Source organism: Apaloderma vittatum, unplaced genomic scaffold (assembly GCF_000703405.1).
Source record: "Apaloderma vittatum isolate BGI_N311 unplaced genomic scaffold, ASM70340v1 scaffold16250, whole genome shotgun sequence".
In the NCBI taxonomy this organism is placed as follows: domain Eukaryota; kingdom Metazoa; phylum Chordata; class Aves; order Trogoniformes; family Trogonidae; genus Apaloderma; species Apaloderma vittatum.
Window position 1 is genome coordinate 19,365 of NW_009693081.1, and position 17,249 is coordinate 36,613.

Genomic DNA, 17,249 nt, shown 5'->3' on the forward strand with positions numbered 1-17,249 from the left:
GCACTCATACCCAGCTGTGTTAGGAAAACGTCCTGTTGTAACAAGCCCTTTCTGCTTGTCTTGTGTCACATAGTGGTCGCAAGCTGCAGCCCCTTCTCATGGAAACACCACTTTTTCCTGGCATTTCCCTGGAATGCAAGGCTGCTGACTACCCCGTTGATGAGAGAGGAGCAAGTTGGGAAAGGCTCTGCCTAAAGCTTTTCCCTGTAAACTCTGTTGCTCCACCAAGACCTTTTACAAACACTTTGTCAGCCCAAGAACTAAGAGCCCTGCCTAGGCAGGGAGAGGCTCAGCGTGTCGTTTCAGGCTCTTTGGACAGGTGTACGAGGCTCAACTTGTACATGCATACAGATCCTCTGACACTCAACTGTAGATTGCACCAACAAATGCCACGTAAAATCAGCTTCTTTCACAGATATCGCATTTTCAAGTATGCAACGTTTCTTTATGGCCTTGGGATCCTGCTCAGACAAGACGCTGCATAAAATGCTACATTTCCCTTCCCTCTCAACAATTGAAGCCTTGTGTTTAATCCTCTTTGCTCAGCAGTTAGCACAAAGTTACCTTGTGTGCTGGCCCTTTGCAAAGGACTAATTTGTGCCAAACACGAAGAATTAAGAGGAAGCGAATTTCAGCAGGGAGCCCCCTCAGTGGCACCTCACCGTCACATAAGCCAAGTGTTAACGCTGATTTTCTCTCATCTTTCTTTCTCCATCATCACTAAAATCTCTTACTGTCAACCCTACCAAACTATTTCACCAGTCCATTGTGCCCTTTAGGTTGCCCTTCCTTCAGAGATAATACCTAGCTGGGAAATATGAATACATGAGAATGATGCTGTCTGCCTCCAGAATCCCAAAACAAACCACGTAACTCCTGAACTACTTCCTGCAGAAGAAAAAAAAGAGGTGAAGGATGGAGAGGAATCCACGGTTGGCTTCCTCAATCCACAAAATGACGATATCTAACCTTAGTACCCAATTCTGACTGACTGCAGTTGAACTGATAAATGGCTTTCTTGGGTAGCTCTAAGTATTTCAGACCTCAGACTCAGGAGTGCAAAGTGAGAAATAATTTTCAAGTCTTACACTCTGCATATCTATCACACGGTAATCAGATGAGGTCCTGGTGAGGCCAGTGAAACGGATGCACCAGGGAAAACTTCATCGCTTGCAGAAGTGAGGTGAGCAAGCTGTGCTATCTCAGATCTTCTCTCCTGTGGAACATTGAACATGCCACCTCCCTTCCCAGCTCAGGAATACAGCTAGCTACAGGCTCAGCATTTGTTTATTCTTTGCAGTTTTCCTAGTGATGAAAACCAGCTGGTTGAATTTACTGCATATAGAGACAGTATCACGTTAGAGAGATGCGGGATTTCATTGGCTCTGAATCTCACTGTGAATTTATAATTGCAGGAAAAGAACAAAATGTAATTAACAAGACCCTTGACTGGTAAGAAAAAAAGAGAAATAATCTTTTGCAGTGAGAATAAGCTCCTAACAATTCAATTTAATGAATAAACCCAAGCAGAACAGAGATATTAGTGTTTGTATTTGCACATGGCTTCAAGATGCTGGCTTGCTATTCCACATAATGATATAAATCCCTCCCAAACCCAGGACTATGCCCAAAAGAGCCCATATTCAGCATGGTCAAAGACCACTGAACCACACTTACTGAAACTAAAGAGGCCTTTGGGAGATGGGGCTTGCAGAAAGTTCAGACTTTGGTCTTTGGCAGGAATTTGTATGCCACTCTTAATGTGAGCTCCAAAGGGGATGACTTTGTATCATCAGCACTATTGGTGAACTTTGATCTTGGTACATTCCAGGTTTAAACTTAAAAAATTTAGCAGTGCTTGAAAAACCAAGTGACGTGCAGTTCAAATCCCACAAATCTAACAAATTAAAGCAGCTAGTCTCAGGATTGTAAAATTAAGTGTAAAGTTTCTTGAGGAGCCTTTGGTACAAACAAGTAGAGAAAAGACAAATGAAAGGCTGCTTACCCGACTGCCTTTTGGACCAGCTTCCCCTATGGGGCCAGGTAAACCCTAGAACAGAAGGGAAAAAAACAAATGTGGAGAGGCTTTAACTTAACCTAACGAGCAGTGCCAAATCCCCAGCACCGTTCCTGCGTGCTTCTGCTTTCAGTGCTGAGTCCAAGGCATATCAAACGAAGGAGAAAAAAGGACAAAATGATGCAAATAACAAATCTCCCATTGTTGGGGAGCTGGGACTCTGCAGAACCTGAGACTGCTGCTCCTACTGAGCCTTCCCCGGGGCTGAAGTAGAGATTTCTGATCATAAAGCCCAAAAAGGCTGAGGCAGCCGGGTGCAGAGAGGTTGTGTTACGCTTCAGATGCCACGCACAGGGATGCTCTGTACCCGACAGCTCTCGATTCATCTTCCTGCCTAACTGAACACATGCATAGCAAATAACAAATGTATTCCAACACCTGTTTAGGGAACGCAGGCGGGCTGTGATGCAGTGAGAAAGCCTCTCTAATTCCTACCACCTAGAAAATCACTTCACAGTGCAGGTACTGCAGTATCTCTAAGGCTTTCTGGCACCGACAGCTATAAAAAGAACTGAAAATACACTCCTCATTCTATGCCTATTGCTGCTCACTCAAAGTGAAAAAAGAACCCTGTGAAAATGCATAATGGATTTTCATGTTTATTGCCTTCTAGCAAGTTTCCAGGTATTTTTTTTTCAGTTACAAATATTGTTGGGATTTTTCAGAAAGAGAGGAAAACAAAAAAAGGCTAACTGCGTATTTACTTTAACTGGCAGCACTGCACACTCAGCCTGGGATCTGAAAGTCAGGTTGTGCTTTCCCAGCTTATGCACGGTTGCCAAAGGTTTCAGCCATCGGGGTGAAGTTAACAATTCTGCCTGTGATGCGCAAACCAAACCAGGGGCCAAGCTCTCGCCCATAGCGCTGCAGAGCCAGCACAGCTGACAGGATTAACAAGTAGTAAAATCTCAGTAGAGTACACAGCTCTGATGCTAGATACACACAGCATTCAGATATGCTGAAAAAAGCTGCCTAAAAAAAAAAAAAAAATCACTTTCCTGACCTGAATCATATTTTAAGAAAGCGCTTTTGTTCTTCATATGTCAAGTGCAAAGATTTCGCCCTGCTTATCTGATGGGCAGAGCACGGCTCTGAATTGCTAAACAGCATCCATTAACCTTGTACGTCCAATATAGCTTGGACCTCTTCGTATTAGTCATCTAACACACATTCACACCACCGAGGAGATTCTTTGGCATGCAAATCTCTAAGAGCCTTTCAGAGTATAAATGGAGCATTTAATCAGGTGCCTGAAGCTCTCCTCCACTTCTACCTTCTGCACTCCCCAGCATGCTAAGCAGGGTATCAAGGTGATTTTTCAATTTAAAATGGATCGTACATTATTGACAGCGTGAGCCAGAGTGATGCAGACTTGTTCTGCACATCTAATTCACATTTAGTCCAACAACCTGCTTATCTGGGTAAAAACATATAAATTCATGACAAGTCTGGAAGACTCATGACTGAATGTTTGGGGTCTTTGATGCCTGTCTAGTTTCCTAGTTATGCACTTAAAAATAAACATGGTGAAATCCAACATTAATGTGTCCATTTTAGAAAACCGTGATAAACATATTTCACTGTAAAATTCTTCCTTTTAATTTTCTTCCATAGCATCTCATGTAAGTAAGACAATAAAGTATCCAATCTTGATTCATTTTCCTTTGCACACTCTTCCATTCCTAAAGTTGTTTCTGTGTACATTTTTCAGAATGAAAATAAGGACTTGGTCTTCTTAAATCATTTTTTTTTTTGCAGCTGCAAATATGATTTTTATATATATTTATGGTACATGCATAATTTTATATGTATATGTAAGATTATGCTAATGAGAGTTCATCTAAATCTCTTCTCTCTGTAATACGTCGTTTTCTGTCCCAGGTTTCTAATCTGTTCAACATTAGATGCAAAACGTGCCTGAAAGTGAAGTTAGCACCTTGCAGGTATACTTCTCCATACTTCCGTTTATTTTTCCCCCTGTTGTTATACTGAAGCAAAAATTAGACAGATTTTGCTGTAGAAATTGGGGTTTTATCTATCATAGGCATAAAATACTTCCTAAAATCTCCCCTCAGAGTTGAAAGATCACGTCATTGCTACAGCATCTCAGGGAGGGAAGAAGGAAAATACTCAGACATATTCTAGAGGTCTGCACTGTCTTTAGTGGGGCGTGTATTTGGCAGGGCCTGTATTTAGCTACCTGCACACCCAAATCCCTAGTCTGTGCACAGCACGATGAGATTTACTGCACCTGCCTGCCAGGATAACCTTTGGCACCCGGACTTCCATCTGGTCCTCGTTCGCCCTTTGGAAAGAAAAAAGAAAAGGCACAGAGGGTAAGGTGAATGCCACACTTGGGAAGCCTTCTTAGGTATTTCAGTCTTTCAGATGGGGGGAAAGGAGAGCAGGATGGATTAAACTGATGGAAATTTTTAGAGACGAAGAAAACATTAGGAGTAGATAGTGGAATAAATTAATGAGGGGGGGGATACACATGGAAGCCAAGTCAAGAGGATCTGTGCATTAAGCAAGTGGTGCGATTTCTCCTTCTCCCTTCATCTGCAGTGAAAGCAGCAGAGAGTTTGAAACAAGGAGGCTATGAGAAGGTGTAAGACTGCATCTATATCTGGCATATGGAACCATTTTACTGGTGGGGAAGTCCTGCCAAAATTCTTCAAAACTAAATGGATTCATGTATAATATCCTTTAACATCATTGCTAACAGGGCCTGCTATTCATTGCCTTTTTTTTTCCTTCTGAACTGCAAACATCGACTTAAGCAAATAAAAAGGGGGGAGAAAAGGGGGAAGGGGGAGGGGGCTTTGGGAGGAGAATTGCATGTTGGTGCTTAATATGATGTGGTTAGTAAACTGCTGGTGAAATTAATATAAAAGGAAAAATAAAGGAGTAGTATTTCTTCCATCACGTGAACTTAACGTGGCTGAGCAGTAAAAATCAGAACTTAAATTTAGAAACTCCAAGGCAGGCTCCTCCCATCAACCCACTGATGCTGGGTCACAGCTGCCGGCAGCACAGGAGCTCCCTGCGCATCCCCAGCGTGCACCGAGCCGCCCTGGAACGAGTTGGCTGCCCATGCTGAGCGGGCTGGACACGATCCAATCCAGCATCGGAGTCAGCAAATCCATCCCTCTTTAAAGGTTCAGTGTTTGAAACAGTGAAGACTCACCTGGTCTCCAGGGTGACCTGGTGGTCCAGGGTAGCCTTTATATCCCTGTTGAAATAGATTGGAAGAGACGAGTAAGAAGGAAAATTAATAATGAAAGACTATGGTTTTGGTTTTTGATTTCTCTTTGCAGGTGGCCATAAGTTTCTGAGGAGAAGGGTTTTTAGATATGGGGTAGCACTACAAAGTCACACCCGCTGGGGTCTGGCCTGGTGCTTACTCACGAAGACTTGCTCTGTGAAGAGACTACGTTCAGATCTGTCTATTCGTAATCTACACCTTTAGCAAAGCCATCTTCAATCCTTAGGAATTCACAGGCTTGTATGGAGAAAAGTTGGCTTTGGGCAAGTTGGGAGACTACAGAACATGAGCCACTCACGTTTCAGAGCACTTACTTTCACCTTAGAACTTGAAATGCCATAGGAAACACCAAAATAACCATTGACTGTCATGGGAAACTTCAATTTTGTTTCTAGCTTGAATTTTTCTAGCTTCTAGCTTTTAAAATCTAATTATTAGAAGGTATGACAAGAAACACAGTCCTTCGTTATGAAGCTACCTAAAACGGTGAGCAAATTTTCTCTTCACCTGCTCTCCCTCCGCTGAATTAATTAGAAAGACTTTCTTATTCCAGCTTGCTAGCTGGCAAGTGTTGCAGGCTTCAAATCATTCTTGCAGGTCTTTCATAAACCTGCTTCAATTTTTCAGGGTTTGTTTTTGTTTTGGTTTTTTTTGAGATGCAGACACTGGAGCAGGACAAAGGTAGCCTGTTCCACAGCAGACTGATCAGTATGTGTTTTAAGAGAGTTTGCTTTCTCCAGGATTTACCTAGAGCTCTCTTCAAACACTAAGTAAATTCTGCAAGTAACAGACACTCCAGGATTTTTCCCCCCCTCTCCTTTATTATCTTGTTTCAGCTATTTAAAACAAACTCATTTCCATCAAGCGGATTCAGAGCAGATTAGAAGATTACCTTCAGATAGAGATGACTGTTTATCTGGGCTGCTAGCAAGATTTTTTAAAAAGGCATAGAAATTTAACTTGAAACAAATGCAGAGAGAAAAAAAACCAAGAAACAATCCTTGCACAAACACTACAGAAATAACAAAAAGCTTTTGGGGTGGGTTACAACTGTTCATCGTAACTCAGTCTCTGCTGCTCACCCTGTCCCCAGCCAGGGCTCCTGGCACACACCGTGTCTGCGAAACCCGCAGGGGAGCATCCCCCTGCTCTGGATGCCGTAATCAAACCTGGGTTTGGCCGAGGACAGCCTTCTGCATCACTCCCCAGATGAACCCAGGCCTGTCTCTGCTCCCAGGCCCACACCTCTGCTTAACGGCTTTTTTACTCCTCCCCTGGGTGATTCTAGACGCGCAGCCTAAGCCGCTGGCGGAGGTATGCAACGCTCTCGGCCATCCTGGCTACTACCCGCTCCCCTTTGCATTCCTCCTTGCTCGTTATTTCAGGCATTTTGGCCTGGAAATATGTTGGCTCTCTTTTCACCACTTGTCTTCTGCCTGACCTTGCTGATGTATCATCACCTGCTCTTTTGATGGAGCTGCACGCCCTGAGAAGGTGGTGGCTGACCTGAAAGACCATATGGCTACAGGCTGACCTTTGTCTGAACCACCCTGACGGTCCTTTCCCCCAGTGCTGCCAGTGCGTTTCAGGCAGAGGCTCAGCAGCTCCTGGGGCAGGACCAGCAGATGGATCTCCCTGCCCCTCTCCAGGAATCTGCCCCATGTAACCTGTCTTGCTTCTCCTCTCCCCAGCTCCTCGACGAGAGGTTCAACAACAGCAGAAAAGGAGGAGGATGCTCCAACCTCGTTGGGTGTCTGGCCTGAAGGGAAAGGCAGGTTGTGAAGGTCCAGACCCACCTGGGTGTGGAAGACCCGTTCCTGGAGCATGGACCTGCTGTGCAGATGGAAAGTGCCTGCTCTGCCCACCCCTGCCCCTGCCAGGGAGAGCTGCCAACAGACACAGCCCTGGGTTCAGCATCTCCATGCCCTGGGATTCAGCACAGAGCCCACTGCTTTCCTCCTGGGGCCTCTGCCCAGCTCTTCCAGCCACAGCCTGGAGCAGGAGCTACCTTTGTCTCCAAGCAGCTGGAGCACCAACTTCCATGGATACAAACACTTAGAGATGTCTTGCTCCCTCCACCACAAGAAAGAGGTGCCTGACTTGGCTGCTCCGAATCATTCTGCCCTGACTTCGTTCCTGCGAACAGGCATTTCAAGCCTGCAATGTCCACCCAGAGCAGGTGGTTAGAGGATAGCCTCTTGAGATGCTTAAAGCATGTCCTGAGCTAAAACGCTGCATGGCTATCCCCATAATGGTAAGTAAATGGCACTTAAATATGTAGAGTCTACTACTGTTGCATCCTATTAAATGTCCTCCTCAGTACGTATAATGAGCTCTGGGAAGCTTCAAATGTGTCTTTCTTCACAGTACGCTGCAGTTATTTCTGTCTCAGGTTAATTATAGCAAGAAGAAAAAAGAAAATCTTGTGTATGCTAAAGTTGGCTGCATTGTGAAAGTATTTACCTGTTAAAATCCTCTTCAAATAGCACTAAAATGACAGGGCAGAGGGTATGAAAACAACTGCATTTGCTCTTTTATCCAAACGCTTCCTGATGATTACAGGGTGCTCAACACAAAGGGCTGTGATTTAGAAAGGAAATTGCACTCCAGTGGAGGATTTACTCATCTGTGATGGTATTTATAATCCACTTTCTCCTAGCTAAAAAGGATCATCCTGCACTTTGATAGGAAATGTGAAGAGTAAAGAGGCCAGCGAATGAGATCTGCATGAAGGGACACGTTTTGAAGCACTGACCAATTCCCAGCTCTGTCTTTACTCTCTGAGTGACTTTAACAAAGCTTCTCCTCTCACTGCTGCTGTCTGCTGCAATCTTCTGCTCTGCTACAACCCTTTTCTCCACCACAGCATTTGAGGCTGGGAGCAGCGATGCAGTGCTCTGCTGAGATGGATCTGCAAGGCAGCTGAGGTCTGCAGCCCCCAACTGGAAGCCAAAGACACAAACACCTCGTAGGCACCAGAGGGAAGGGCAGAGGCGACAGCCAAGTCTTGCCACTGCTCTGGAGAAGCGCTGGCCAGCAGAAGCAACCTTTGCTCTGCATGGAGAGGCTGAGAGTTACATCTGCTGCTTGAAAGGCAGTTTCATATACCCGTAGATGGGCGCAGGCAAATGACTTTGGGGGGGCTCCGCGGTCAGACTCTCTAACCCTACAAGGAGCAAAGCTCTGCTTTCACGAGGCAGAGGCGCTGCGGTGTGAGCCCCACTGCCCAAAACCACATGCTGCTTGGTTGTGGCTCCAGCTCATGCTGCTGAGCCAGTTGTTTCATTCAGTGGGAAAAGTATTTTGTTTGCCCTGGTGAAATATTTTGCCTGTTTGAAAGCTTCTGCATGGCGTTTTCAGATCAAAGCCCTCATAGCTCTTTTCACAGTCCCTCCATGGAGTGAGCAGGAGGGATGTCCATTTCCAAGGCGCTGCTGTTTTCTGGTAGCCAAGATGTGTTGCCCTCCTTCAGACAAACACCAGCATATTTTCACTGGGAGAATGCCAGCAGGGAATCCAGATAAAAAAAGATTTTTTTCCAAACATTTCTCCAACAGCTGTAAAATTTTTTTCTTAATGTGGGATGCTAATAAAAGCCAGGTCACACCAAAACCACTGCCAGACTAGTGCTACTGGGAGGTGATTTTTTTAAGCTGCACCAAAGGAAAAATTTCAGCATCCAGCTTGCTCATTACTTGAAGAAACAGAAGCAAATCCCTGCCTTCACCCTGTCCTGGGGGAGCAGAGATCAGAAGTGAAGGCCATGTGCTGGACTCAGGAATGTTTGTTCAATCTCCTATTCCTTCTCCATTTTTTCCACTATGAGTCCTTGCACTCCTGACATTGCATTTTGCTGATCGTAACCACAAGGTTTTGTTTTATGAGCTGTTATACCAGGAAAATGGTATTCTTTGCACCCTATTTGTTAGACCTTGTTTGCGACAGCAAAAGATCGGTAATTAATCACTCTATTGCTCTTAGCTCCACACAGCGCCCCAAGCATGGCCAGCCTTGCAAGTAGAAAAATGATCCCAGCCCCTGCTCTTGGCAATTTGACTCCAACAGAAAGCATACAACAAACAGTCATGGAGAGGGAGAGTTTCTGTCAGCTTTCTCCACACCTTCTTTCTCTCCCCAGAGTCTTAAAGCATACCTAAGTAGGTGTTTGTGTGCAGCTAATTGGCCTGAGGAGCCATATATATCTTCAGTGGCCCATTGACTGATGAAGTGATTGAAACAAGATGCTAATTTTAACTGTTCAGCTTAGCTATGTCAATACTGGCTTGCTGGGAAGGGGAGTCACGGCTGCTGAGCCCAACCATCAAACAGTTCCCCACAACAGGTCCAGCTTCCAAAAGCCCAGGCCAACCCACCAATACAACCTGGAACTGGAAGGTCAACAGAAATGTTGATATAGAAAAGATGTGAACTCAAGGTATTGCTGTGCGGGCTTGAATGCGTGAATACAAACACACACACAGCTGCAACAGGATGGGTCTTGTACTCTATCTCCACGTACCCTTTTCTAGACATAGCTATGTTGTTGGCAATGTGAATGATGTTGAAGATCAATATGGAAGCAAATAAGGTAAAGCCCGGCTAGTGCTATCAGTCTACAAGCAATAGAGGGAAGACATACAGACACTTTGTTTGAAATATGCTTTACCAGGAAAAGACAAGTAAGGTTTCCTTGGAATGTCAAAACCTGTTTTGAATCCAGCCTTCGCATACTGATGTCAACTCTAGATCCATTTAGTTAATGTGTCAGCTGAACTAGACTGAAATTCTTCATCCCTCTGCACCCGGCGTCAGCGTGCAGAGGGATGGTGCAGTGCCGTGGGACACGGAATACAAAGAAAGAACAGAAATCTGGATCCAGAGTTTCATTTCATACTCTTACATAATCTTGCTGGTACAACCTTCAACCAGTGGCTTCAGCCTATTTCCCAGTTTATGTACCTGTGAAACAGGCAAAAGACTTGCCTTGCTGAGTACTAGGACTTCATTAAATCTTTTAGGCAGAATTAGAGAAAAAAACTTTGTAAAAATACTGATCTAATTCTCTGGACAAGAATACTCTTACCTTTCTACCAGGTGGTCCAGGGAACCCAGTCAAACCAGGTAAGCCCACGTCTCCCTGTAGGAAGAAAGCGAGTTGAATTAGTTTTCAGCTACATTTTCCCTATGTTTAGCATACTGTTACTGAAATTATTTTGTTGACAGTTGCACCCAACTACTGATATTTCTGATTCTAATCACAGCTCTTCAAAAACTGACTGGATAAGAAGTGTAGATCTAAACACCATCTCTATTAACCAGCTCATATAAATAATAAACCCAGTTAATTAATGGCAGCTGCTGCTAGAGTCCAGCTTTTTGCCAGTAGAATGAATGCTTTTGGTTTTTTTTCAATGATCTCATTCAGTCACATGTTTCATTCGCCTTTCGATAGGCATTTAAATCGCCAAGGCAAGAAAATTTTAGCTTTTAAGTGCAGTAAGAACAATAGATACCTCGTGTCAAATCCTGTGATCGTGCTCACGCTTTGCTACTGCAGTGGCTCATGCCATGGCTCCAGTTCAGATGGTGCTGATGGTATAATCATTTAACCTGCCCATATTACATGGGTTGAATCTTTGCCGCCTGCTGGTGGGAGGGTTTTTTCAGTGGCCTGTACTTTTGAAAAGGGATGGCATCACATCCCAGCTGACATATCCACATTGTCACAAGAATGGAGAAGCGCATTGCTGTGAGACCTCTCTAACATCCAATCCATTTGCACAAGCCCATTTTGGCCTCCTCTCACGAGGATCAAAAAACCTTTCGGAGTGTCTAACACTGTGCTGTGCCTGCTTACTGAAAATGCTTTTGGAGTATCTAGCCTGAAAATTAGGCATTGCTCCAAACGCCTGCTGGAAACTCCTTGTTTCTATTACTGCTAACAGGAATAAAGCCTTGTTAACATGAGCTAGAAGTGATCTGGATCTCTCCCTTTCTCACACTGAGCATGCTTGCAAGAAAACTGTTCTCCAGGCTCGGAAGGTAGATGTGATGCCATTCTGATGTAGCGTAACAAATTTCAAAAGGCATCTCGTGCTGTTAAAAGCATTGTTTCAGACTTAGCCTTCTCAATATTTTCTAGCATCACCCTCTGTCTTGCATTTGTGTGGCTTGCAGTGCTTCACGGAGGCATCTGATTTCAAATGAAGGGCCCAAGTCCTTCACAGCTGATGCTTTCTATTAGCTGTGCATTTATAGTGAGGCTTACAAGGAAAGAAAGAGAACCAAGGTGCTTGCCCTGGACATGAGTTATGAAGTATTTTCCAGGCACCACTAGAAGAACTAATTGAGGTAGAGGTTGTGGAGCCCTGATTGCTCTACTATTCATTTCCAGGCTTCTGTGAGGCCTTGTTGCCTCAGTAAAAATTGTTCAGCTGTGAAGCAGCAAAAATGGGAGCTGTGATTTATTGAAAAGGATTAGTGGAACTCTGATCCTTAACAACTGCTAAATCTAGAAACCAGCTACACTTCCCAGCTGTGTGCTTTGTGTTGGTTTGAGTAGACCTTGGTGGGAAGGCTCCTGCTTTTTGCTTTTCACAAAGCGGGGTCCACGTGTTGGCAACGTGATGGTCTGCGAAGCCTCCCTCCCTCCAGCAGCAATCTGCTGTGGGCTGTGCACGTGGCGCAGGGCAAAGCACGGCTGATCAGCTCCTCGGCAAGAACATCCTTGCCTTTGCCTTCAGGGGTTTTATTACATAGACCAGGATTGCCTCTTGCTGCAGCTGCGTGCCCAGAGCTGGCAAGGTGTGGCTGCCTCTCATCCGTTCTAGTTTAAATACTCAGCTCAAGTAGCCGCGTGCCTGCAGCAGCAGCGGCTTAATTTTGGGCTGCAGATTGTGCAGATAAATGGCTAAACACTCGGACAACAAAAAGCTGCTGCAGCAGGCACTTCAGTGCACTGTGGTCAATACCTCAGCTAATTCTCTTTAGTCCCAAATCTGGACTCTAGGCCTTAATTTCCAGTCCTAAATCTAGCTGAGTAGCTGTGAAGCTTGCAGCTGCAGTAGAAACTCCCTCCGTGTGTATGCACGGGGGTTAAAGCACACTGTGGTCATGTTGCCTGTGCGCTCTGGGCAACATCTTACCTTCTGTCCATTGCGAGCTTTTCCAGGTGACAGCCCAGGATCACCTTTCTGACCCTGAAATTAAAAAACTTAAATTAATGATGATCCAAGGACCCAGCCCAAAGATGTCATTCTGCTTCCACCGAACCTCTAAATTAGAAAAACATTTTGTTTTATCTCCGTCTTGCGCCGACATCCCAAACGTATTAAAGTCCCCAGGTAGAGCTGTTTTGCCGGGGGTGGTTTTGGTGAGTGATTGCTGCTGCTAAAGTGTTGAGTTTTAAATAGTATTTGACAGTATTAAATTGACTAAAGAAAGGGTAACTGGAAGAAGGCAACGTCAGGACTTTTGATACTTATTAGACTAGACAGCTGTGATTTCTTCCTTGTCTACAACTACCATCACAAAAATAATTGCTGAGCCTATTACTGTGGTGAAACCATCCTTCTTAACAACTTGCTAGATGCTATTGCTTTTTTAACTGTGGGGAACAGATGAAACTTCAGAGAAAGTTAGACTAATTAGACACTACCAACAGCCAGAGCAATTGTGAGTCTTTCAGGCTGGCAAAAGAAAGAGGCACGCTTTATCTTAAGTGGCAGTATTTTTTTTTTGCCTTTTTAACAACCATGATGAGAAAAATTACAATTTAAGACCATGATCTTTGGACAAACACAGGCTGAAATTTCGGCAGCATTTGAAGATCTAATTCCAGTAGATTCCTTTGAAAATCTCAGTTCAAATTCTTATAAGGTGGAAACGTAATGTGTGCACCTTACAAGGCGCGAGATAGAAGTAGGAAAAACTAGAAGGGATTTGAAGCACGTCAGATTCTTTTGGCAGGGGAGAAGAAAGGCTTAGCACACTAAGAAGCTTAGGTCTGTCTAACATCTCCTCTGGCACAGCTAGGACACAGGTATCCCAGAATCAGGCACTGGCTGTATAAAACCCCTGGGATCATAAACAAGTCACAACCTCTGTGCCACATCAGCAGCACGGCGTTCAAAATCAACCGCCAAGCACCCGACACTTGTGGGGGCTCCTTAATGGCTGTCAAGTGAAGTGCTTGGAGGGAAGGCAAGACCCTACAAAGGACAGTTAGTATTTATTATTAACTGGTGTTTCTCACTGGCAGCGCAAAGGTCTGGTTACAGCTGGACAAGCAGCCTTTCCGTGCAGCCTCGCTGCGACTACACACTTCCCACCTTGCACAAAAATGTAAATCTCCCCTTCTCCTCCTCCGCCACCCACCACAAGCTGTAAGGTTCGGGGAGTGAAACTATTTGGCTACGGACTGTAGGGAGCACTGCTGATTCAAGGCAGATGCATCTGTACAAGCTCTGAATGAAGGCTGCCTGGTTTCCAAATAGTATATGAAGTCACGCAGATAATCTTGCTTTGCATGCAGCTGTTATCAGGGCAATTCTCTCACTCTCTGAGCTTCAGAGCAGTGAGTGGGTGCTACAATTGCTTGGAACAGATTAGAGCAGTCCACAGGATCACAGGGTATTCATTTCTACTCTGCAAAATTAATTTACTGCAGCAGGAAGACACCCACCGCTCTCCCTAAATCTTGCCATGTGCTCAACACAATGAATTTGAGCCACGTAAAGGAATACAAGCCTCTAACATTTTTTCCTGCGAAGCTCTGGATCACATTAGCAAAGATCGTGCTTTACATCATGGTTCTGTGTTCAACTCTGCTGAGTCCATCTCACAGGTGGAGAACTCAGCCACAAGCACGATCACACATCCCTAAGATCAATCAGCAAGATGGCATCAGGGCCAGAGAGAACAGATGTCTGGAGGTGAGGGCTGAAATTGTGGATTAATTGTCCAACTCTTTTTCGTGCAGCAACTACAACATGGGAATTAGTCTAAGACTTCTCCATCACTAAGCCGCAGTGTCCTGCCCACCAGCTTCTCTCTTTCCCATCCCAACTGCCTGAGCACACTACTGCCTCTTGTAAAGGAAGAAATTGCTTTCTTCTGTTTTTTTTCCCTACCTGGGAGAAGTCCAGAGCTGTGCAGCTTCACCACCTCAGCTTTGCAGTCCCACTAATCACATTGTAAACATCAGTAAGCCAAACTGATGAGCTATCTCAGAACCAAAATATTCACTAAAAGGCAAATTTATGTTTTCCTAGCGCTATAACAAGAGAGATTTATCCAGAGCAGCTAACTAAGCAAACCATACTAATGCCTGATGCCAAAAGCCTCCAGGTGACAGATGCAAACCCAACTCTTGTAATGGCTTTCAAAAACACACCTTTTCTGCCAGCTAACTCTCCTTCCAATCTAAAACTCTACTAAAGCATCCTCTGAGCTACATCTAGTCATTAGCAAAAATGTCCCTCCTGTCCCCTGCCCCTAGCAACTTACAGGTCACACAGCCAGCCACAGCCTCAGCCCAGCATGCGTCTACAGCCATTTAAGAGGTTATCTTCTATAATTAGTCTTTGCTAACTAGATGCAACACCAATTTTGCAACTGCCAGAGACCACCAACTGAATGCAAAAAGTGACAAGAAACGCCCTTTAAGCAGTTGCACGTTATAAATTTCTGAGAAAAGCATCATGGGCTAAATTCCCAGGTGGCACGAGAGGGTGTTATGCCAGCGAAGTCAGTGGAATCATGCCCAAGCAGATCAGCAGGAATTTGGCTCGACAGCTATGCCCAGCTCTGCCCAAAAGATCAGCTTCCTAAGTACAAGGAATTACAAGCGCTCAGCCCCCATGATGAGAATAAGGTGGACTCTGCACAGGATCAGTCCAGAAACTCTGAGGTCCAACACCACAGCGCTGGTGCTGAGCGGTGCCATCCAACTCACGAGACAAGCACGACACAGCACACCTCTGCCAGCTGCGATGCTACGGCACATCCCTTGTACACAGCCCATCGCCTGGCCTGGTGGGAGCTCTGTCCATTCAGCGATAAAAACTATGGGTTACTTCCTAAGCGACAATGACTTGGTGTTAGTTACATTTCCAAGCTGTATTTATCTGGGAAACTCCAGTTGCCTTTTGGGGATTGCTTATTTTTTCCATGGTATTATCTGCTATCTAGGGAAGAACTAGTCCAGCAGCCACTTCAAGGCTCTCAGCAAGAGAAGTTCTAGTTGGGGCTGCTCTGCCTTGTCACCCAGGCTGAGCTTCCACAAGCTTATCATCTCAGCCACGGGCTGGGTGTGCTAAGAAGGTACCAAGTGCCAGGCGCAGGCTTGCCAAGCCTGGTGAAGACAGCATTAAAAATGTAAGGTGGTGAAATACCACTTTTTTTTTGTGCAAAATAAGGGGGACTGGCGTAACACCAGAGAAACAAAGGCAAAGAAGGAAGTCAAAACTCTGGATCTGATACACACCTTCAAAAGTGCTTCTGATAGAAAGATCTTGCAATCATGGCTTACCAGGCTCTCCCTGCTAGAGGTGAAGTTATGCCCAGGCCTGGATTGAGCTACAGCTCTCACATCCCATTGCAAGTTTAACACTTGTTTTGATGAAGTGTCATGTAGAACAGCCTAATCCTGCAAATGGTGGCTGGACAAAACTAAAATATATCACAGAGACTGATGACACCAGATCTCTGCTGCAGATATTACAGCAATCCATCTGCTGAGGGCTTCCTGCTGCCAGACTGCATATCGAGATGGAGAAAAATGCTTACAGAAAGTTTTTATTTCTAATAGAAGACTGATTGAATATGGCTTTTCAGCCAAATGATGATTTCTGACACGACATTACGCTGTGTTTAAAAAAATTCCTATAACATGGAAACATAGTTTGACTTTACAGATTGGATCAGGCTAAATTTGCAGGACTGGAAGTTAGATAAAAGCACTTTGATTTGTCTTATAAAACTCAACAAGTTTGATCTGGAAGTCATTGATGGAGAATAAACGCAGAATACTAAGGTGTAGAACTTTTACAGTCTCCTTTTTCAGGCCTTATAACTACACTTTAGAATTTAAAACAGCTGCTGTTCACCAGCATGTCTCCAGTGCCTAATTTTTAATCATGTAGAGGCAGCATGCCAAGTTTCCAAAATCTTTTTCCCAGAGCATCAATAGTGTTCATAACATCTCTGCCTACTGATGAGATCATGAAAATAAAGGACTCTTGCTTGTACCTTCCTATATGTTTGGCTGAGACATCCTACAGCTTCCTAGGCTCCATTAAACCTTGATTTTCAAAACTCAACTCTTCTTTAGTCCCAGACAGGGGTTATAAAATAAAAGTCTATTTCTCTGTAAATAATGACACCAAAACCAATCCAAACCAATTTCCCAGGAACTTCACAATGTTTAGGTAACAGAAAGCCTTACACACAGGAACAAGCTGGGAATTAAAACATCTTCCTGAAGGGTTTTGTGGCAACCTGGGTTAGCTCCCTTCTGGAGCCACCTCTGTGCCCAAGTCCCAAGCAAAGGGAGAAGATTCAGCTGCGGGGAATGTGTGTGCAGGAGAGAAGGGCAAAACACAGGGCTCCTGGCACTGCCAGAGAAGGTCTTGAGCCCTCATGGGAGACATGAGGACATCTAGGAGGAAGCAGCAGGATCAGTTTGGGAGGACTGATGGAGCTCAGGGTTCTCAGAAACTCAGGAGAGGTAAGGATTGACGAGGGGGTTTCAGGAGAAGGGAGGCAGAGAAGCTGCCGCCCCTGTCTGGACCCAGAAGCAAAGCAGCAGGCTGCAAAACCCAGAGGTGAGAAATAAGAAGGCAAAGAAACCTGGACCTGTTGAGGCTCTGGAATGGGAGGATCCCACTCCCCTTGTCTCAAAATAGT

The 17,249-nt window shown here is 44.8% G+C and overlaps 1 protein-coding gene across 1 annotated transcript in view; it reads right to left on the minus strand.

Annotated features, from left to right (window-relative positions):
- The window catches only part of LOC104280266 (collagen alpha-1(XXVII) chain-like), a 37,486-nt gene that overhangs the window by 1,622 nt on the left and 18,615 nt on the right, over window positions 1-17,249 (minus strand). Inside the window, exons 4-8 of the mRNA XM_009877855.1 lie at window positions 12,488-12,541; window positions 10,426-10,479; window positions 5,265-5,309; window positions 4,329-4,382; window positions 2,006-2,050 (exon numbers count right to left, since the gene is read on the minus strand). Coding sequence (XP_009876157.1) covers window positions 2,006-2,050; window positions 4,329-4,382; window positions 5,265-5,309; window positions 10,426-10,479; window positions 12,488-12,541 — 252 coding nt within the window. The remainder of the gene's footprint in view (window positions 1-2,005; window positions 2,051-4,328; window positions 4,383-5,264; window positions 5,310-10,425; window positions 10,480-12,487; window positions 12,542-17,249) is intronic.